Source organism: Botryllus schlosseri, chromosome 1 (assembly GCF_051294905.1).
Source record: "Botryllus schlosseri isolate E-star chromosome 1, Bs_hap1, whole genome shotgun sequence".
In the NCBI taxonomy this organism is placed as follows: Eukaryota; Metazoa; Chordata; class Ascidiacea; order Stolidobranchia; family Styelidae; genus Botryllus; species Botryllus schlosseri.
The window spans coordinates 2,805,025-2,828,562 of record NC_137236.1 but is presented as its reverse complement, the minus strand read 5'-3'; the positions used below and the strand labels follow the sequence as shown (position 1 = coordinate 2,828,562).

The 23,538-nt window shown below is 38.2% G+C and overlaps 1 protein-coding gene across 3 annotated transcripts in view; it reads left to right on the top strand.

Annotated features, from left to right (window-relative positions):
- Positions 1 to 23,538, top strand: part of LOC145435636 (uncharacterized) — a 163,519-nt gene that overhangs the window by 33,840 nt on the left and 106,141 nt on the right. Inside the window, exons 6-8 of one of the 3 annotated variants that reach the window (XM_080313867.1) lie at positions 1,506 to 1,607; positions 10,196 to 10,345; positions 17,196 to 18,208. In XM_080313867.1, the coding sequence (XP_080169993.1) occupies positions 1,506 to 1,607; positions 10,196 to 10,345; positions 17,196 to 17,357 (414 nt within the window). In that variant the 3' untranslated portion in view covers positions 17,358 to 18,208. Of the gene's footprint in view, positions 1 to 1,505; positions 1,608 to 2,611; positions 2,759 to 6,750; positions 8,783 to 10,195; positions 10,346 to 17,195; positions 18,209 to 19,225; positions 19,376 to 23,538 lie in introns of those variants that run through there. The other 2 variants (XM_080314368.1, XM_080313205.1) reach the window with 2 other exon arrangements.

Here is a 23,538-nt window from a genome sequence, read left to right as displayed (position 1 = left end):
ACTTGAATTTTCTCCCATAATCGTCACAAAAAATTTTTTTACGCTTGCTCATTTTAACTAATCACATTAGGATTTAATAGTAGCTAAAACTATACGTGCAATATAATTTAGATTGATTTATAGCTGTACTACTTTTTAACCTAATTGTCGACTGCACTGCGTCTTTTTTCACTATGCAATAAATGATGCTTTCTCCACAGCTTATTGTGCCTAGACTAAACTGCAGAAACAGAGTATACTGCTTTTTACTGCTAAAATGACGTCCACTGCGATATCTTGGTACAGGCAAAACTGCTATACGGCCACTCACTGTCCTAGCTATCTCACCACTTAGAAGTCAAATACTGCGGTGTGTACGCCACGGAGTTCCTTTCATTTATGATGTTATAAAATCTGGATGCAAAAGCATAATTTTAGAATATCATGCAACACAGATACCAGAGGAAAACTATCGAAGTTTTGTAGCTGTTGAAAATAAGACAAAATAAGGACGCAACTCGAAAACAAGGACATTTCTTAGAAATAAGGACGGTTGAGTTTTTTAAGACCTGACCCTTCAAAATAAGGACAAATCTTAGAAATAAGGACGGTATGGCAACCCTGACTATAGGGCTAGGCAGGATCGAGTATTTGAGTGATTCGATTCTGAATCACGTACTCAGCTTTTATGCCACCACAAATAATATAATGCCTGTTGTTATGCATCACATTATTGATACTTCGGAATTTTCATAACATACCGATTTCATTGCGGTTTGTGACATTGTTGTGAGATGATCCTGACTTTGGAAATATGTTATTCCAGTAACGTTCATAGCTTTGTACAATATGTTTCATATGCTGCTATGCGACCAATCATGGTTCCAGGGCTTACAAACTGGGAAATACTGTCAAAACTGAAATTCTCGTTGATAAGTAACTTTCAGTGTCGACGAATGCATGATTTCGGTAGGCCTACTCCTAAAAATCATCTTTTACTTCTTGACTTGAATCATTAAAATTAGTACTCGATTCAGATTCGAACACTCGAATCATTGTGCCCAGCCCTAATTATAACAGCATTTTGGACTGCAGTGTTTTGTTTCCCTTGTATTATGGAAGTCACTATGATGTTCATGTTATTTTGAAGTACATGCCCACAATAGCAAACTGTCCAATTTTGCGCTCCAATTAAAAAGATAAAAATCGCTCGTGAATTCGTGTCGATGCAGGAATACGGTTCCGGGTGCTTACGATCAACTATATTGACCAAAATAACTGATTCCGCCAATATAATTCTTATCTCATATAAATGAGTGTTTTCGGGGATATCGGGTCGCAATTGTAGCAAAAGGCCACCACCAGAATAAACGACAGTAAAATCAGTGACCCGTATCGATGACGTATAGCAGATGATGATCGATGATGCTGCGGTCGTCACTATATGTGTGATATGACGTCAAGATATTTGGTGGAATAGCGATACAATGCACGATCTCAAAGTTTCACATGTGAACAATATTCAGGTTGTCAAGCTGACTCTAGATGGTGGGGATGTTGAATTGAAGAACGAAGAAGATGTCATCAAGATAAGTGGTGACGGGATTGAAGGTCACTTTGACTTCAAGGTTGGATATCAAGTTGATTCAACTTCGATAACGAGTCCATACTAATGATTGGACTGAAATTGCAGTCATTTTAGCGACTTTACTATGCATCAAGCTGTAAACAACACTTGGCACACGAAGCGATGACTTTGATGTCTAGTATAGCCAGTCTGTAGCTTATGACGTCATTATGAGCGTCACGAGGACGAGATGCTTTTGTAAAGAATAGTAAGATTACAGCTTGTGATGATTTTCTAAGTAACGAGATTTTTGCATACAGTTAGAAAAAAAAATTCGGCACTGTACTTTGATTTTCAAGTACATTCAGGATTTTCGATTACATCCATTAAAAATCGAAGGATTGCAGTTATTTTATCGCAATTTTCAACAGACAAGCAATATTTTTCAAATATTCTGAACTGTTCACCGAAATATTATGTGGTGGTGGCGGGGGCGTTCAAGGTATATTCTGGAAGCATTTTTGCTTTGATTTATGTAAAACGCTATTGTGGCAGTAAGCGGTACCTGACACCATCATTATCGTGCCTACCAGTGAGATGAGTGCGAGTTGGAATTAAATAATTAATTTTTCTCAATTCAAATATATAAAATTATATTATATTCAAATTTATTTAATTCATATAACTACACGATTGCAATACAATGAAACAAAGTATTACGTACTTCCAATAAGAGACAGAGAGAACGAGCGAGCGAGGGAGAGAGAGAGAGAGAGGGACCAAGATGAAGAGCTGTTTTTGGGGAGGGTCCTTGTTATGCTTCGAGCAAAATAGATGTGAAGGGAGTAATATATTTCCACGAATGTCTAGGTCAATATAATTCATGTAACGGATTCGTGGTTCATGCAGGCAAATTCAGTCTGCTCTTTTCGCAAGATATGTTTTGATAACGCGATCCCATCGCCTTGTCCGCAGTAGTCATGATTCATGTCTCATGCTTGGACGTATATCTTAGGGTTGTTGTTGGATGATTGTGACGTAGTTGACAACATTTTATTTTCACAGGATTCCAGTCTATCTTTCAAAACGGTTTCCGCGGTAGCATTGAAATATGTCAGCGACCTTTTCGATGCAACATTTGTCAAATTGATTGAAAAACTGGTCGCCCAAGAGGTTGGTTTGCGGAAGATATCAGAGTATAGAATAGAAAAGGTTGGTTACAGTTATTTTTCTTATACAATTTATATAGTTTTAAGTTTGCTGTAAACGTCAATGTTGATTCATTCTTGACCGATTCCACTATTTGATTTTCTTTTACTTTAATCGGTACTGTACCTGCCAGTTGGTAATCAAGCAATCAATAACTGAATATCCAACAAAAATAAGTAATGGAACGCATTTTTGTGCGCGCTTGAATTTATAATAATTCATCTGTTGCAATGCAAGTAGTGCGGAATATGGTGTTTTACTAATTCCTTGGTGTTAATTGGACCAATTACTACGAAAGGCGGATAAGATATTAAAATTGATATTTTAGTGACGAGAGAATGCGCAGTGCAGTAAGAAGCATGTTTCAACTTAAAACTTTTATTCCCAATGTCTACTGAATTTGCGTCTCAAATATTTTTAGCCGAGACTCGAATGCACGCACAAGTGGTCAAGTAGTCAGCCTAGGCTAATCGAGTCAAAGTCGAAGGGTTGGGGTAAATTTGTACCCTATTACAGGTAGATTTAGCGAATATTTGGCAGTCCATCGGATGTGGCCACTTTTCGAAATTTCAAGAAGAGTCTCTGCGACTAACGCGAAATTATTAGTAGCGTCATTAGTTGCAACAATCTTGAAAAGTAGATTCAACAGTTACGTTGATGGCGATTTCGATTTCCTATGACGATTTCACAAATCAAAGTGATTCAAACGTGTCATAAAACTACATTCTACTTTTCAAAATCCCATGAAGGATGGCTGCATATGAATTAAATGATAACTTAGCCACCGTAAATACTATTTTATTCCAATCCAAATATTTCAACTGCAATAACTCTGTTTCCACTGGTTGTAAATGAGCCAAATTTGCTGACCAACGTTTCTGCACAAAACCTAGCAATATAATGGGGTGAACAGAAAATTTAGGTTGTTTTATATATTTTTACATAATAAATACAAAACTTTCTTCTCTTGTAGCAATGCGGCTACTGGTTAAAATTGAACCAAATTTGGTGTTCAGCCTTTAATTAGGTAACGTAACAATTTTATCAAGTAACCTGTAAGATTGAACGCCCCTAATGTGCAATCACAAGTACAATCAACTGCTTACAAGTCTTGTATAACTACTTCAAGTGGAAGTAGCGAACCAAAGATCGGAAAAGTACTCAAGTAAGTAATTCTGAAAATAGTTTCGGTGGAGGGACCGCAAATATTCGGCGGAGTTTCGGCTGTGGCTACTTTTTAAATTGCAAGAGGCGTCCAACGCATAATGATTAGTAGCGTCGCAAGTAGGAACAATCGTGAAAAATGGATTCAACAGTTACGCTGATGGCGATTTCGCATGAAGATTTCACTCATCAAAGTCATACAAGCGTATCATGAAACTACTTTTACCTTTTCAAATCATATCAGTGTTGGGATCAAGTGACTACCTTCGAGTCATCTCGAGTCATTGCATATTTTGACTCGAATCAAGTCCAGTGAATCGATTTTTGAAGGTGACTCGAGTCAAGTCAAGTCACTTGATTTTTTGAGGTGACTCGAGTCAAGTCTAGTCAAGTCACGATTCAAGTCACAATCCAAGTCAAGTTGATTTTTTGCAGTACGAGGCATATATTACGTCATTGCATTCTGATAGCTGTTTGAAAGTTGCCATATATTTTGAATGGAGGGACGAATAAGCCATACAGTTAAATAAGGCCGTCATACCGCACACGCATGCGTGGAACTGCTAAAATACCTGTAAAAAATGTATAGCCCCAGTCTATTTATCAGCCAAAATAGAGCGTCCTCGGAGGACATTTTCAAAAACCTCAAAAAGGAGAACGTATCGTAACGTTATATTGGGATAAGTTTTCATCATTCTATAAGTGGAATTTTCATATTGACCACCTACTTTTCCGAAGTACTCAGACAAATTTTGCTTACTTGCACTACTTACTCAAGAGGTTCTATTGTGCAAAAGTAAAATTACTAGGCTTGACAAACGGCTTTCTTTTTACTGACAAAGATCTCACAGCAGGTCATGCTCATATTGAATGAATAACTGAAGATGACATGAGCGTTCTTCATAGTCTATTCTCTATTTATGGGCAGTATAAAAGTAGAAATGCTGCGATTTACTTAACCAAAAGAAATATTTAGGGGGCAAATACAGTAATTTGTTTTTTTTCAGGGGTATAAGTATTTTCTAAACTAAAGTCAATCTGGAAAAAACGAATTTGATATTCGTAATCAGTAAGATTGAAAACCCCAGAAATTACTCTTACATGTCCGGCAAAAAATATCTTTTTCATTTTATTGACCAGTGTTATTCGTCACTTCTACCCAGCCAAATTCAATAATATTGACAGCGATAACATTAATAGTAACAATATACGGCTTCATCGAACGTCAGGGTCTCAGTTGATCCATGCTGATTATGTTTTCTCGCGTGATCAAATTTCATCCAAGCGATCAGTTTTGTAAGACAATGGTGTCTCATGTATCAGATGTGAGTGCTCGGGTGTGAAATAACGGACTGTGCTAATTCGTTTTCTCTTGTGGTGCTGGTACTGGTATTCGGTATCTACATCAGAGGTGGACAGTACCGAAGTACTGTGCCAATTATTCAAGACTATTCAACATATTAATGGCTATTAGGGCGATTTTTGACATTGAAAAAAAGGTCAATCTTTTGTTAAAATTGTAGCGTTAGGTATAAAAATTGTCAAAGTTGTTTACAAATTCAAAATTTATTTGCAATTCGTTTGTATCGTAGATGTAGAACTACCATTGTAGACGGTCCATTGTCTGCTCATTGTCAATCATAAGCGGTCAAATAAAACAAATAGGTTGACTTGGTGTTATGCTCAACGTATCGCAATATCCTAACGGAAGCAAGACTGCGTGGGCATTGGTTCTTATATCCAGAAAGGCACAAAATAAAAATTGCGATGTAGACAACATTGTCAGAATGATGCAACACGCTCTCTCACCAGCAGTGTACGCACAACTTCGGTGTTGCCAGCTGCTGCTTTTGAGCGTTCTTTCTCCATTCTTGACAAGCTACTTGATATGGACAGACACTTTATACCCTGGAATGTAGGAAAGTATCTTTGGATGTACTACAACACACTTTAATTATTTCTATCATAATGCGTGATGTAACTAGGAATTCTTCATAGGTCCAGATTTAGTTAAAATTAAGTTTTTTCCAGTAAAAATTTGTCAGTTTTGGAGACAAAATTTCTTTCAGTTCAAACTACTTCGTAAGGAAGACAGCTCAAACTAAAAATGACGATAAGTAGTACAATTATAACAATATGTGCGAAAACACCTAATTTACATACATAAGGGCAATATTTGGTCAAAATTAAGTTTTTTAAGTTAAGAAAAATGTTAAAATTTTGATTTTTCCGGTCAAAATCCTCGCGTTATTCTGGTAAAAAATCGCCCTAGTCATCATTAATTCCGACACCATTCCGAAAGCAATTAGTTCAATTCGATTGCAATCTCGCTTGCGCCACGATGAGCCGTCTGTATAAGTTGATCGTTCGTCCGTCGGAATACGGAATGATTTTGATTTTGATCTGTATGAATTAATCGGATGTAGAAACGATATCGAATGCGCGAAAACGATAATCACCTCGAGAAGTGTGACTGGTCGCCATGCACAAAAAAAGATACGTTTCGTGACGAGCTTCACATATTTGAATAACGAATAGGACTACTATAGTCGGCCTATCTGCGATAATGGACTACATATCGACTATAAGGCGCTCTATAATTATGAATATTTTGAAATGACTCATATTGCGGGAGTACAAACGACAGCGAATGTGATATTACCGATAGCATGATCTACGAATATCGCGTTGTAATGTAGGCTATGTCGAGGATCCACGGACAGTAACCTAAATAGATTACGGCTCGGTGATTTTAGTTTGTCACTTTATTTCATACTTATTTTCACACTTGGTTCTCTTCAACGTTTCATAAAATATTTCAATCGTTCCAGGTGAAAAAACTGGATTTGCGGAACAACAAAGTCCCAGCAACAGCGCTACGTTCATTTCTTGGGCATCGTCGGATTGAATCGCTATCTGGAAAATTGGATTGGGAAGTGAGTTCGATTTAGGATTTATTACTAACAAGCATAAACACCGAAAAGTAATCTTATGTTGGTATGCGGATGCTTGCGAAGCTACAATCGCTCATGATCGCTGACGTCATAGTCGAGCGAGACCACATTTGTATACATCCCATTCAAAAGATGTACAGTATTTAACCACTTATTCGACATGTTAATATCCGCTCTGTCTGATATATACCGAAGCATGCAATCGAATTTAGTGAAATAGGGGCAGCGACACGACACCTGAGCGCATGTCACGACCTCATTAATCAAATTATTTGAAATTCGATATTGGTGTGTCAGATACCGCTCAGTTTTCTGGCAATCAAGTTCATTGGAACGCGTCAGGTCTCCGGTTGAAGAAATTGAATTGATTCGGAATACGTGCATCGATATTTTGAATAACTAAGGCCCTTTTAGGTAATCAAACGCTGCGTGCCACTGCAAAACGACGTACGTAAGTAAGAAGTGGCATTGCTATCATCGCAACAATACCTGAGTGCGCATGTCGACATGAATTAGTACACAACTGATGATTATAAGTCCTAATCACGAAAGCGAGGATCTGATTAGTAATAGGCCAACACAATGAGGTCTGGCATTGCGTCGCGAAATTGTTTGCTGATTATAACAGCGTTCTTGGCTTTATTTCTTTATTTGCTCCGTATGTTAGATGTCACTATGATGTCCATATTATTTTGTAATAATATTTTGTTATAAGTATATGCTCACAATAGCAAACTGTCCAATTTCGCGTTCCGATTGAAAAGACGAAAATCGCTCGTCAATTCGTGTAAATGCAGGAATACGGTTTCGGATGCTTACGATCAACTATATTGACCAAAATAACTTTGTCTAAATCCGTATACTTTTTGTCCTGATTCTGCCAATATACCTCTTACCTCATATAGGCGAGTGTTTTCGGGATATCGGGTCGCAAATGTCGCAAAATGCCACCACCAGCATAAACACCAGTAAAATCAGTGACCCGGATCGATGACGCATAGAATAAATTTCGCATATTTTTGTGGACCAAATTCAGGACGCTCTGTAGCGCCTACCAGTGGATTTTAAAATGAGGTATGGCACATTGTCTGTTTATATGACGTCACTCTAGCAAAGCTTTGCCTATCGACCAGAGGTGGTCACGATTTGGATCAGGAGCCGGAGTATGTTGTTGTGTGTTGCAACCAGCTCCCTGCCCCCCAAATAAACACTGATCCTAAGCCCACCATAGGGTATTCGATACAAATTTTGGGGTGCTTAGTATATGCGTATGGTTTCCATGTATACATCTGGTCGTTAAATTTTGTGAATGAAAGCTGTCTATGATATTGATTTTTCCATATATCCCCATAAAATGTTGATCCTATCTCTCCGCCCACATGATCCTAGTTAGTGGTGGGCCTGTCGAAGGATAATGACTTCGAAAATGCCTGGAACTTCATTGTAGATACGTACGATGTAAGCTCTAATCAATTTGTGCGTGGTCAATTGATTTGTGATAGAAAATGGATATTCAGTAAAACGCAAAATCCTTAAATGGATGAAATTGGTCGCTCTCGCAAGTAACGCAACATATTGAGAAGTATCCGAACTTATGAAAGATGCAGCGCTTTTGATTGACACCAACTATTTGATGACTTGGAATTGACTCGTTAATTTCGGTCCGAGTCAAGTCAAGTCATTTTTGCAAAGTGTCCCGAGTCAAGTCATACAAAAAAGGTGAGTCGAGTCATCCCAACACTGACTACTAAACTAAAGCGTCTAAATGGCCTTAACCTACTCTAGGATTATACCGTTCCCCTATAATTACGAGCACAATTAGACTTATTTCAGTAAATGGTTGGTATTTTATTTATTTATCTAGAATTGCTTTTTTTGTGAGGGCGTTGGTCCACATATTAAATCACGCACGGCGCGAAGAAAAATTTCCAGTTGCATCAATCTGCTCAAAAATAATATCGTTTATTTTGATTTACGAAAAAAATTTGATCCTACTTCAAGCCTTCAAAATTCCGGACATTTAGGCATATTTTAAAATTTCCTCCCGGACGCTGTTTGAACATTGGAATTCTGGACTTGTCCGGAAAATTCCGGACATATCGCATACCCAAGATAGAGGATGATGATCTGTGATGTTGCGGTCGTCAGTGTATCTGCGATACGACGTCACAATCTTTGGTGGATTATCGATGTAATGCGCGATCGCAAGTTTCACATGTGAACAATATTCAGGTTGTCAAGCTGACCGTAGATGGATTGAATGTTGAACTGAAGAACGAAGAAGATGTGGTCAAGATAAGTGGTGACAAGGTTGAAGGTCACCTCTGTATCAAGGTGATTTAACTTCGATAACGAATCCATACTAATAATCGGACTGAAATTACGCTCTTTTACTGCCTTTACTATGCATCAAGCTTTAAACAATACTAGGTACGTGAAGCGATGGCTTTGTCGTCTGGTATAGCCAGTCTATAGCTTATGACGTAACTATGAGCGTCATGAAGACGAGATGCTTTTGTTGAGAATAGTAAGCTAACCACTTGTGATGATTTTATAATTAACGAGTTTTTGGCCTGCTGAATTTATATTGTCGGCACTGTACTTTGATTTTCAGGCACATTCAGGATTTAAGATTACATCCAATAAAAATCGAAGGATTGCGGTTTTTTCTCGCAATTTTCAACAGACAGGCAATACATTTTAAATATTCTGAACTGTTCACTGAAAAATTCTGTGGTGGGGGTGAGGGCGTTCAAGGTATATTCTGGAAACAGTTTTGCTTTGATTTCGGTAAAACACTATTGTGGCAGTAAGCGATACTTGACACCATCCTTAACGTGCCCTACGAGTAAAATGAGTGCGAGTTGGAATCGAACAGTTAATTTTTCTCAATTCAAGTACGTAAAATCATATTAAAATTTATTTAATTCATATAACCACACGATTGCAATACAATAAAACAAAGTATTACGTACTTCCAATAAGAGACGAAGAGAGCGAGCGAGCGAGAGAGAGAGAGAGAGAGACCAAGATGAAGAACTTTAGACGCTGTTTTTGGGGAGGGTTCTTGTTATGCGTCGAGCAAAATAGATATGGAGGGAGTAATGTATTTCCACGAAAGTCTCGGTCAATATTATTCATTTAGCGGTTTCGTGGTTCATGCGTGCAAATTCAGTCGACTGGTTTTTCAAGATATGTTTCCATAACGCGATCTCATCGTCTTGTCCGCCGTAGTCATTATTCATTCATCATGCTTGGACGTATAACTTTTTGCTTGTTGGTAGTAGATTGTGACGTAACTGACAACACTTTATCCTCACAGGGTTCCACTCTATCTTTCAAAAAAGGTCTTTCTCTGGCAGCACTGAAATATGTCAGTGACCTTTTTGATGCAAAATTTGTCAAATTGATTGAAAACCTGGTCGTCCGAAAGAATGGTTTGCGGGAGTTATCAGAGTATAGAATAGAAAAGGTTGGTTACAGTTATTTTTCTTATACAATTTATATAGTTTTAAGTTTGCTGTAAACGGTAACGTTGAGTCATGCTTGACCGATTCCACTATTTGATTTTCTTCTACTTTCATCTGGACTGTATCTGCCAGTTGGTAATCAAGCAATCAATATCTGAATATCAAACAAAAATAAGTAACGGTACGCATATTGTGCGTGCTTGAATTTATAATAATTCTTGGTGTTAAGTGTACAGGTGCCCAATTTAATGTGAGGGTTTAAGGTATCTGTTGCAATGTAAGTAGTGGGGATATGATGTTTTAGTAATGCCTTAGTTTTGATAGGACTATTTAATACGAAAGGCGGATAAGATTTTGAATTTGATACTTATAGTAACGAGAGAATGCGCAGTGCAGTAAGACGCAGGTATCAATTCAAACCTTTTATTCCCAATGTCTACTCAACTTGCGTCTCAAATATTGCGAGTCGAGTCCCGAGTTCACGCACAAGAGGTCTAAGTCAGTGATTCCCAACCGCGGCCCCCAGCTAGCCTTCTTGCGGACCCCAAAATATTAAGCAATCGAGTTATGACAAAAAATAAAATTAATAAAATGCACTTGCTTGGCTTGGAGTTTTTAATTTGGATTTAGGATTGCAGGACAGTCGTGAGTAGACTGCTAACGTTACGTCACTGCTGTTTCGATTCAATGTGCCCCAACTTTCCAGTTGAACGAGCAGTAGCTATAGATAGGACAATAACTGCGGTACTACAAACCCCCCAATGGTGGGGGGGGGGCGAGCTCGAAGGGGTCCCAAAATTATTTGAGTATTTTTTGAAAATTTATACATCTTTTTCAAAAAATTGTCGCTCTAGGCGTGATTTCATGCTGCCAATTATCTTGATTTTGGGTACTCATCCAATATATGCAATTCCCGACCATATTGAGCGATTTGATTATGAATGAAAATCAAATCAAAAATTTTCGCGCCTCGCACTGGCTCGCTCTACAATACAACTCATTTCGTAGCAAAAGCTAACAAGGCGATAGGGGTCGGTTTATCACCCTATGGGAGCCCAAAACCCGAGTTTTTTTTGTGGGGGGCTGGGGCTGACGAATTGCTGTTTCGTTCCTGCCAATAGGTATACGCCCGAAGATATTTAATTATTATTGAGGATCCTACCTTTCCAAACACCTCTCCCTCGGCTCTATCTGTAAGCACCCGTCCCTGTACCCGTGAGCAGAAAGAGGATAAAAATTGATAGCAATATATATATGGCATTCCCTGTCATATTGACCGATTCAACCATGAATTACAGAAAATTTCCACGCTTCGCCCGGTAAATGCTTACTCACTATAAACGGCCTCGAAAGCTGCATATTCGGTAGTCCTATTCCTCACTACCGAAGCGTCCGAATAATTTGATAGGTCCGGTCTTTATCGAAAGATAGTGTCGCACTGATTCCAAAAATAGGAATTGAAATCTCGACATGACAATAAAACTACTCCTAAATAGCCATCAAAGGTCGATTGTCTGAACAATGTGAGCGCAGCAACGCGATGACCATAACAACTGCTAATGTCGTTGAACAATTGATCGGAACAATGCCAATTTTCCCATTTTGATGACAATTTTGTGTCTGTTTTATTGCCCTGGTATGCATGTGGCCCCGACCGTCCACGGAAATTCTAACTTTGGCCCCGACACCGAAAAAGGTAGGGAACCACTGGTCTAAGTAGTCAGCCTTGCTGATCAAGTCGAAGTCGAAGCATTGGTTCAAATTCTAACCTAATTACAAGTACAATTAACTCTTTCAAACACTTGTTAAAACTCCTTCAAGTGACAGTAGAATATGGAAGGCATGAAAAATACTCAAGAGTAAGTAGTTTCGAAAAGTATTTCAAGTCGATGGTTCGCAAATATTTGGCAATTTATCGGTTGTGCATACGTTTCGAAATAACGCAAAAGTATTGGAAGCGTCACTAGTAGGAACAATCTTGAAAAATAGATTCAACCGTTACGTTGATGGTGATTTCGATTTCATATGACGATTTCACACATCAAAGTGATACAAACGTATCATAAAACTACTTTCTACTTTTGAAAATCCCATGAAGGATGGATGGATATGAATAAAATGATAACCTTTCCACCGCAAATACTATTTTATTCAAATCCAAATTTTTCACCTACAATGACTCCGCTTCTACCGGTTGGAATTGAGCCAACTTTGCTGAGCAACGTTTCTGTACAAAATCTAACAATATAATGGGGTGAACATAAATTTTTTATTTTTTAATATCTTTTATGTAATAAATACAAAATTTTTTTCTCTTGTAGCAATGCGGCCACTGGTTGGAATTGCGTCAAATTTGGTGTATAGCATATAATTAGGTAACCCAGGGGTTCTCAACCCGCGGCCCGCAGACGATCATTTTGCGACCCGCGACATCTTTCATTATAAACGCAATATTACTTCTGACACGGTATTTTTACAAATTAATTTAGATACTTAGCTCTTTTATCGCACTGTCTCTCTTTCATTTGATTACTCATTCTTGAAAGCAGTGGTTCTCAAACTGGAGGATGCGCTCCCTTGGGAGCCTGAAAGCATCTGAGGGGGGGTGGGGGGGGGTGGTGCGAAGCTGCGGTCAACTGAACAAAAAAATTTACGCTCTGCGCAATTTATCTCCGTTTCCTAGTTATTTCTCGGTGTATAGTCATAATTTCATATTTTAGAATTCTCTCATCAGCAGCCATAACCTTCCTTGCCATCGGACTAGCCGTTTGTGTTGCTAGCATTCTGGTTACATTTTGTTATATGACGAGAAGGGGCACTAAATTTTACCTATCAAAAACGGAGGCGTGTCTTAAATAGTTTTAGAACCAGTGCTTTAATGTGTTCTCGCTTCTTGATATATTCTCGACTTCAGATTGGTATTGTTTTGAATCAGTATTCGACTGGACTCTAAGTTCAAGAGAATTCCGCAACGTAGTAGGCCTACACTTTTAAAGAGTGTTAGACTCAATGCGAAAAGTTGTTAAGATTACCGACGACGTTACAGACGCATCGTTCAAAATTGGCTGGAATATCGCTAAACCCAAGAAATCTGCTAAAGAAGGTGTTATTTCCATAAAACCTCAACATTCTGTGCAAATATTTGCGGTTTCCGGAACTTGGTAGCAAGGACAACATCACCTGACGAATTGCGAAAATACAGTCGTCTGTTCAATCGTGACCACTGACCAGACGAGAAACATCAATGTCAGTCGGTATTTTAGGGCATATTCTGAAACACGTTGCCGTGTAGACTACAACCCAGCCTCCGCCGAATCCGCCGATATAACTAATTATCTGGTTGAATTTTATCAGAGTGGACGTATATGCAGAGTAAATGCAGGCTGGGCAAACGTGGGGAGGGGACTAGCAAAAATGCCAACTTGACAAAGCTGACTACTGTAATTATTGCTGCAAGGCCAAGGCTTGGTTGGAAAGAAAAAGGGCCGATTGGTTTGCTCAGAAATGGCCCCGATCACCAGACTGATAATGGCCTCCGTAACGCAAAAGTTACCGCAATTGTATAATTGCTGTCTCACGCATTGAAACAGAGAGTTCGGTTCTCTGCTGGAAGGGTTTGAAGTTGAATATACAGACTTGGTATCGAATGCAAGATACATAGTCTTACAACAAGCAGCAGCTGCAATCTTACGCTCGCTGTCCATTAATGCTTTAGAATGCATAAAAACGTAGTACATGGCCGTATACGACTTGTAAATAGGCTACATTAGCCTAAATTTAACATTAGCCCACAAATACATGTAAATATTTTTCTGCGGCCCGCAGCGTCAATTGCTGTTAAAATGCGGCCCGTTATACAAGGGAAGTTGAGAACCCCTGAGGTAACCCAACAATTTTATCAAGTAACCGGTACGATTGAACACCCCTAATGTGCAATCACAAGTAAAATCAAATGCTTACAAGTCGTGTAAAACTACTTCAAGTGGAAGTAGCAAGCGACAGGTCGGAAAAGTAGTCAAGTAAGTAGTTCCGATAATAGTTTCGGTGGAGGGACCGAAAATATTCGGCGGATTATCGGTTGTGGCTACTTTTTAAATATCAAGGGGTGGCTTCGCAAATAATGCATAATGATTAGTAGCGTCCGAAGTAGGAACAATCATTAAAAATGGATTCAACAGTTACGTTAATGGCGATTTCTTATGAAGATTCCATGCATCAAAGTCATGCAAGCGTATCATAAAACAACTTTTGCCTTTTCAAAATCCTATCAGTTTTGGGCTCAAGTCACTACGTTCGAGTCACGAGTCATCTCGAGTCATTGCACATTTTGACTCGAATTAAGTCAAGTCACTTGATTTTTCGAGGTGACTCGAGTCAAGTCAAGTCAAGTCACGATTCAAGTCACAATCCAAGTCAAGTTGATTTTTTGAAGTACGAGGCATATATTACGTCATTGCGTTCTGATAGCTGTTTGAAAGTTGCCATATATTTTGAATGGAGGGACGAATAAGCCACACAGGTAAATAAACATGCAAAAAGGCATCATACCGCATACGCATGCTTGGAACTGCTAAACTACCCGTAAAAACTGTATAGCCCCAGTCTATTTATCAGCCAAAATAGAGCGTACTCGGAGGACATTTTCAAAAACCTCAAAAAGGAGAATGTATGGTAACGTTATGTTTTCATCATTCTATAAGTGGAATTTTCATATAAACCACCTACTTTTCCGAAGTACTTAGACAAATTCTGCTTACTTGCACTACTTACTCAAGAGGTTCTGTTGTGTAAAAGTAAAATTTTTAGGCTTGACAAACTGCTTTCTTTTGACAAACAAAGATATCACAGCAGGTCATGCTCATATTGAATGAATAACTGAGGACGAATTGAGCGTTCTTCATAGTCTATTCTCTATTTATGCGCATTATAAAGGTAAAAACGCTGCAATTTGCTTATTAACAAGTGAAATATTTAAGGGGAAAATACAGTAATTTGGGCTTTTTTCCCGGGGTATAAATATCTTCTGAACTAGAGTCAATCTGGGAAAAAAAAAACTATTGTGATATTCGTAATCAGTAAACTTGAAAACTCCAGAAATGACTCTTAGATGTCCTGCAAAAAATATTTTTTTCATTTTATTGACCAGTGTCATTCGTCACTTCTGCCCAGCCAAATTCAGTAATATTGACAGCGATAACATTAAAAGTAACAATATACGGCGTCGTCGAACGTCCGGGTTTCAGTTGATCCATGCTGATTATGTTTTCTCGCGCGATCAATTTTCATCCAAGCGATCAGTTTTGTAAGACAATGGTGTCTGATGTATCAGATGTGAGTGCTCGGGTGAGTAATAACGGACTGTGCTAATTCGTTTTCTCTTGTGTTTCTGGTACTGCTATTCGGTATCTACATCAGAGGTGGACAGTACCGAAGTACTGTACCAACCATTTAAGACTATTCAACATATTTTATGACTATTAGGGCGATTTTTTGACATTGTAAAGAAGGTTTATATTTTGTTAAAATTGTAGCGTCAGGTATAAAAATTGTCAAAGTTGTTTACAAATTCGAATTTTTTTGCAATTCGTTTGTATCGTAGATGTTTGCACTGTCGGTGAACATATCATTTTACATCTTGTAGCCTAGTTTGTAGGCCTACCATTGTAGACGGCCCATTGTCTGCTCATTGTCAATCATAACCGGTCAAATGAAACAAATAGGTTGACATGGTGTTATGCTCAACGTACCGCAATATCCTAACGGAAGCAAGACTGCGTGGGCCTTGGTTCTTATATCAAGAAGGGCACAAAATAAAAATTGCGATGTAGACAACATTGTCAGAATGAAGCAACACGCTCTCTCACCAGCAGTGTACGCACAACTTCAGTGTTGCCAGCTGCTGCTGTTGAACGTTCTTTCTTCATTCTTAACAAGCTACTTAGTATGGACAGACACTTTATACGCGGGAATGTAGGAGAGTATCTTTGGATGTACAACAACACATTTTAATTATTTCTATCATAATACGTCATGTAACTGGGAATTCTTCATAGGTCCAGATTTCGTTAAAATGAAGTTTTTTCCTGTAAAATATTTTCAGTTGTTGAGTCAAACTACTTCGTAAGGAAGACAGCTCCAACCAAAACTGACGATAAGTAGTACAATTATGAAAATATGTGCGAAAACACCTAATTTACATACATAAGGGCAATATTTTGTCGAAATTAAGTTTTTTAAGTTGAAAAATTTTTTCAGGTCAAAATCCTCGCGTTATTCAGGTAAAAAAATCGCCCTAGTCATCATTAACTCCGATACCATTCCGAAAGCAATTAGTTCAATTTGATTGCAATCTCGCTAGCGCCACGATGAGCCGTGTGTATAAGTTGATCGTACGTCCGTCGGAATATGGAATGATTTTGATTTTGATCTGTATGAATTTATCGGATGCAGAAACGATATCGAATGCGCGAAAACGATAATCCCCTCGAGAAGTGTGACTTGTCGCCATGCACGAAAAAAGATACGTTTCGTGACGAGCTTCACATATTTGAATCACAAAGAGGACTTCTATAGTATCTGCGATAATGGACTACATATCGACTATAGGGCGCTCTATAATTATGTATATTTGGAAACGACTCATGTTCCGGAAGTACAAACCGACAGCGAATGTGATATTACCGATAGCATGATCTAAGGATATCGCATTGTAATGTAGGCTATATCGAAGATCCACAGACAGTAACCTAAATAGATTACGTCTCATGTGATTTAATTTTTGTCACTTTATTTCATACTTATTTTCACACTTAGTTCTCTTCAACGTTTCATAAAATATTTCAATCGTTCCAGGTGAAGGAAGTGGATTTGCGTTACAACAACTTCTCAGCAACAGCGCTACGTTCATTTCTCGGGCATCATCGGATTGAATCGCTATCTGGAAAATTGGATTGGGAAGTGAGTTCGATTCTAGGATTTAGTTGTGTACTAACAAGCATAAACACCGAACCGTAATCTTATGTGGGTATGCGGAGGCTTGGAACGCGTCAGGTCTCCGGTTGAAGAAATTCAATGGATTCAGAATACGTGCATCGATATTTTGAATAACCTAGGGCCGTTTAGGTAATCAAACGCCGCGTGTCACTGCAATAATAAGCAGCATTGCTAGCATCGCGACAATACCGGAGTGCGCACGTCGACATGAATTATTACGCAACTGATGAATATAAGTCCTAATCACGAAAGCGCGGATCTGATTAGTAATAGGCCAACACAATGAGGTCTGACATCGCATCGCGAAATTATTTCCTGATTATAACGGCGTTCTTACCTTCATTTCTTTATTTGCTCCGTATTATAGATGTCACTATGATGTCCATGTTATTTTGAAGTACATGCTCACAATAGCAAACTGTCCAATTTCGCGTTCCGATTGAAAAGACGAAAATCGCTCGTGAATTCGTGTAAATGCAGGAATACGGTTTCGGGTGCTTACGATCCACTATATTGACCAAAATAACTTCGTCTGAATTCGTAGACTTTTTCTCCTGATTCCGCCAATATACTTCCTACCTCATATAAACGAGTGTTTTCGGGGATATCGGCTCGCAAATGTCGCAAAATGCCACCACCAGCATAAACGTCAGTAGAATCAGTGACCCGTGTCGATGACGTATAGCGGATGATGATTTGTGATGCTGCGGTGGTCACTATATGTGCGATATGACGTCAAGATATTTGGTGGAATAGCGATACAATGCACAATCTCAAGTTTCTCATCTGAACAATATTCAGGTTGTCAAGCTGTCTGTAGATGGACGGTGGGTTGAATTGAAGAACGAAGAAGATGTCATCAACATAAGTGGTAACGGGATTAAAGGTCACTTTGACTCCAAGGTTGGATATCAAGTTGATTCAACTTCGATAACGAGTCCATATCAATGATTGGACTGAAATTACGATCATTTGACTGACTTTACTATGCATCAAGCTGTAAACAACACTTGGCACATGAAGCGATGACTCTGCGGTCTAGTATAGCCAGGATGTAGATTATGACGTCAATATGAGCGTCATGAGGACGAGATGCTTTTGTTGAGAATAGTAAGCTAACAACTTGTGATGATTTTATAAGTAACGAGTTTTTTGCCTACTGAATTTATAAAAAAAATTGTCGCACTGTACTTTGATTTTCAAGTACATTCAGGATTTTAGATTACATCCATTAAAAATCGAAGGATTGCGGTTTTTTTCTCGCAATTTTCAACAGACAAGCAATATTTTTTATTATTCTGAACTGTTTACTGAAAAATTCTGTGGTGGGGGTGGGGGCGTTCAAGGTATATTCTGGAAACAGTTTTGCGTTGATTTATGTAAAACACTAATGTGACAGTAAGCGGTACTTGACACCATCAATATCGTGCCCTACTTGTGAGATGAGTGCGAGTTGGAATCGAATAGTTAATTTTTCTCAATTCAAATAAATAAAATTATATTCAAATAACTAAGCGATTGCAATACAATGAAACAAAGTATTGCGTACTTCCAATAATAGACCGAGAGAGAAACCAACATAAAGAACTTCAGGCTTTGTTTTTTGGGAGGGACCAGAATTCTGTCATGCTTCGAGCAAAATAGATATGGAGAGTGTTATTTACTCCACGAAAGTCTCGGTAAATATAATTCATGTTGCGTTTGCATGGTTCATGTGTGCAAATTCAGTCGACTCGTTTTGCAAGATATATTTTTATAACGCGATCTCATCGCCTTGTCCATAGTAGTCATGAGTCGTGACATTAATCTCTTATGGTTGGACGTAGGCTATATCTTAGGTCATGTTGTTGGGTGATTGTGACGTAACTAACAACACTTGATTTTCACAGGATTCCAGTCTATCTTTCAAAAATGTTCGTACCCTGGCAGCACTGAAATATGTCAGCGACCTTTTCGATGCAAAATTTGTCAAATTGATTGAAGAGCTGTTTGTTCAAGAGGATGGTTTGCGGGAGTTATCGGAGTATAGAATAGAAAAAGTGGGCTAGAGTTAATTTTCTTATACAATATATATAGTTTTAAGTTTGCTGTAAACGTCAACGTTGAGCCATGCTTGACCCATTCCACTATTTGATTTTCTTGATTTAAAAGCAAAACCCAAACGGCAAAGTATGACTTCAACAATCAAAATCACAGACCATGAAATTCGCATTGTACCAAAGGCAACAATAACAAACTATGAAGTATACGGGCTTATGGTACTATAGTAGCAGCGCAATTTGTGAATAAACAGTTACACGCACAAAACAACACCCACTAATGAGAAATTTGTAGGTTATAGAGAAAATCTTTTTGTCTGCATAAAATAGGTTTGTTCAACTGAATAACAACAATTGCCACTGTGATAGTAGGTATGTAGGACGTACATCTCAAAGATTGTTTGAGCGTATTAAGCAGCATATCCCAAAATTGATTCGGTCAAAAACATGCGCAAATGATCGCACGGAGCTCGCACGTCAGTGCAAATTGGCTGCCGAAACAGACTGCTATGACGATTACCAAGCATATGCTTCGTCAATCGGTCAGCATCTGAGTGAAAACCTCGCCTGTGCACAGCACTATGATGACAATATCTTCACTGTCATTGTGCGTGGTAGGTCTTTGTTTCATTTAAAAGTGTTGGAGTCTACTATTATTCAGTTGAACAAACCTATTTTATGCAGACAAAAAGATTTTCTCTGTAACCAACAAATTTCTCATTAGTGCGTGTTGTTTCGTGCGTGTAACTGTTTATTTACAAATTGCGCTGATACTATAGTACCGTATGTCCGTATACTTCATAATTTGTTATTGTTGCCATTGGTACAATGCGAATTTCATGGTCTGTGATTTTGATTGTTGCGTCATACTTTGCCTTTTTAGTTTTACTTTTAAATCTGTTTCAATCCCTTTAGTGTGCCGTTAACTCATGAAAAGAGGCACCCGAAAAGTCTTCGAGCATAATAAATATTCTGCTACATTGGATGTTGTATTGAAAGCTATATTCAAGTTCTGTACCACGAACCAGCTATTTAAAAATGAATTTGGTGGGTTGACTAAAAAATGATCCTTAATTTCGATCGAATCACAAATTTCCTATTTAGCGTCATTTATGCCCATTTTCACTCAAATCTGTACATCATCTTAGCTGTAAAAGATATAAAGGAGGACGATTTGCCAAAAAAAGAGGACAATTTGGCGTCCTCGGAGGACATTTTCAAAAACCTCAAAAATGAAGACGTATGGTAACCCCATGCTAGGATAAGTTTTCATCATTTTATAAGTGGAATTGTCATATTACCCACCTACTTTTCCGAAGTACTCAAACAAATTCTGCTTACGTGCACTACTTACTCAAGCGTTTCTGTTGTGCAAAAGTACAATTTTTAGGCTTGACAAACTCTTTTTTTGACAAACAAAGATCTCACAGCAGGTCATGCACACATTGTATGAATAACCGATGACGACATGAGCGTTCTTCATAGTCTATTCTCTCTTTATGGGCAGTATAAAAGTAAAAACGCTGCGATTTACTTATTACCAAGTGAAATATTTAGGGGGTAAATGCAGTAATTTGGGATTTTTTTCTGGGGTACAAGTATTTTCTAAACTAAAGTCAATCTGGAAAAAACCAATTTGATATTCGTAATCAGTAACCTTGAAAACCCCAGAAATTACTCTTAGATGTCCTGCAAAAAATTTTTTTTCATTTTATTGACAAGTGTTATTCGTCAATTCAGTAATATTGACAGCGATAACATTAATAGTAACAATATACGGCTTTGTCGAACGTCAGGGTTTCAGTTGATCCATGCTGATTACGTTTTCTCGCGCGACCAAATTTCATCCAAGCTATCAGTTTTGTAAGACAATGGTGTCTGATGTATCAGATGTGAGTGCTCGGGTGTGCAATAACGGACTGTGCTAATTCGTTTTCTCTTGTGCTGTTGCGTAACTAATTGGCGGATCTAATTACTGAAAGCGAGTTAGCAATCAACAGCTTGCACGGGGATCATGTTAGCAATCAACAACTTGCACCGGGGTCAAGTTACGATGTGCACGCGCTCATCCTGTGACAGTGCAGGAGATCTCATTTGCATTCAAATAAGTAATCGACCTTGAACAATACAAGAACAACATTTCACCACAAACAATCTATACAGCGCAGAATCCTTTATATCTTCATGAATTTTGACATGATTCAATTCGCGTGTAAGAGTAATGTCTTCTCGGCGTTTTAATTCCATTCATTTCGAAAATGGCGCATATACTAATTGTACCAGCGTGTGAATAATGACTTATTCGCAAAACGAGGGAATCGCAAACCAGTTTCGGCGCGGCTATTGAAGGCTGAATGTGTCGTAGTGGGATACCGATCACTAAAGGCATAATCTAGTATGACATATAGATGGTCATTGAGGTCAAGACAATGCGAATCGAATGTATTGTGTCTTCACGCTGTTTTGGGGAACAGGCTTGAGTTTGGCAAAGCACGAATCAGATGTGATTGCTTTAAAGCATGATTTCATTCAGTTATAAGTTATTTTCATGTTATTAATGTTGGTTATCGTTTACAATACTCTGTTGATGAGAAAACCAACACGTGAACGACGCGACAAATGTTATTATTGCTCGACGACTACATTCTGAATAAAGGGATTGAGCTGATCGATTACCCTCGTCGAGAGAAAAATGTGACAATGCCCATTTCACGCTTGCATAGACGCGCTTCCGTAGACGAGAGATCAACGAGAAAAAGGCATGTAATCAGCGTCGGCGATCGGTGTCATGCACAGCAAATTGAAATTAGGAGATATCGTGAAGAAATGTTGTTATAGCAATTGCGTTGGCTTGGGATTTTCGGGATAGAATCGAGCCTGGAATGGGGGTAGAACGTTCTACAATTCTACCCCCCTGTCTACGCCCCTGGCTGTTGGTACTGGTATTCGGTATCTACATCAGAGGTACAGTACCGAAGTACTGTACCAACTATTCAAGACTATTCTACATATTTTATGACTATTAGGGCGATTTTTTGACATTGCTAGAAAGGTCAATATTTTGTTAAAATTGTAGCGTAAGGTATGAAAAATTGTCAAAATTGTTTACAAAGTCAAAAACTATTTGCATTTCATTTGTATCGCACATGTTTGCACTGTCGCTGAACTTATCATTTTACATCTTGTAGCCTATTTTATAGGCCTAACATTGTAGACGGCCCATTGTCTGCTCATTGGTAATCATAAGCGGTCAAATGAAACAAATAGGTTGACACGGTGTTATGCTCAACGTACCGCAATATCCTAACTGATGCAAGACTGCGTGGGCATTGGTTCTTATATCAAGAAGCGCATGAATAAAAATTGCGATGTAGACAACATTGTTAAAATGAAGCAACACGCTATGTCACCAGCAGTGTACGCACAACTTCAATGTTGCCAGCTGCTGCTGTTGAACGCTCTTTCTCCATTCTTGACAAGTTACTTAGTATGGACAGACACTTTATACCCGGGAATGTAGGAAAGTATCTTTCGTTGTTGTACTACAACAAATTTTAAATATTTCTATCATAATGCGTGATGTGACTAGGAATTCTTCATAGGTCCAGATTTCGTTAAAATACAAAAAAAAATTTACTGTAAAAATTTGTCAGTTTCGGAGTCAATAAGTTGATCAGTCAAAACTACTTCGTAAGGACAGACAGCTCCAACCAAAAATGACGATAAGTAGTACAACTATAACAATATGTTCGAAAACACCTATCCATAAGGGCAATATTTTGTCAAAATTATGTTTTATAAGCTAAAAAAATGTGAAAATTTTGATTTTTCAGGTCAAAATCTCGCGTTATTCAGGTAAAAAAATCTCCCTAGTCATCATTAATTTCGAGACCACTCCGAAAGCAATTAGTTCAATTTGATAGCGAAGGAATGTTTTATTTTATATGCAATCATATGTAGAAATAGTGTCCACGATATGTTAAAACTACTTCAAGCGGAGGTAGAAAGTGACAAGTTTGAAAAGTACCTTGAGTTTCGAAAAGTAGTTTTGGTCGATCGTTCGTAAGTGTTTGGTGATTTATCGCTAGCGGTTACTTTGTAAATTAAAAGATGAGTCTCTGCGAGTAACTAAAAATGATTATTATTGCAAATTTCTATAATCT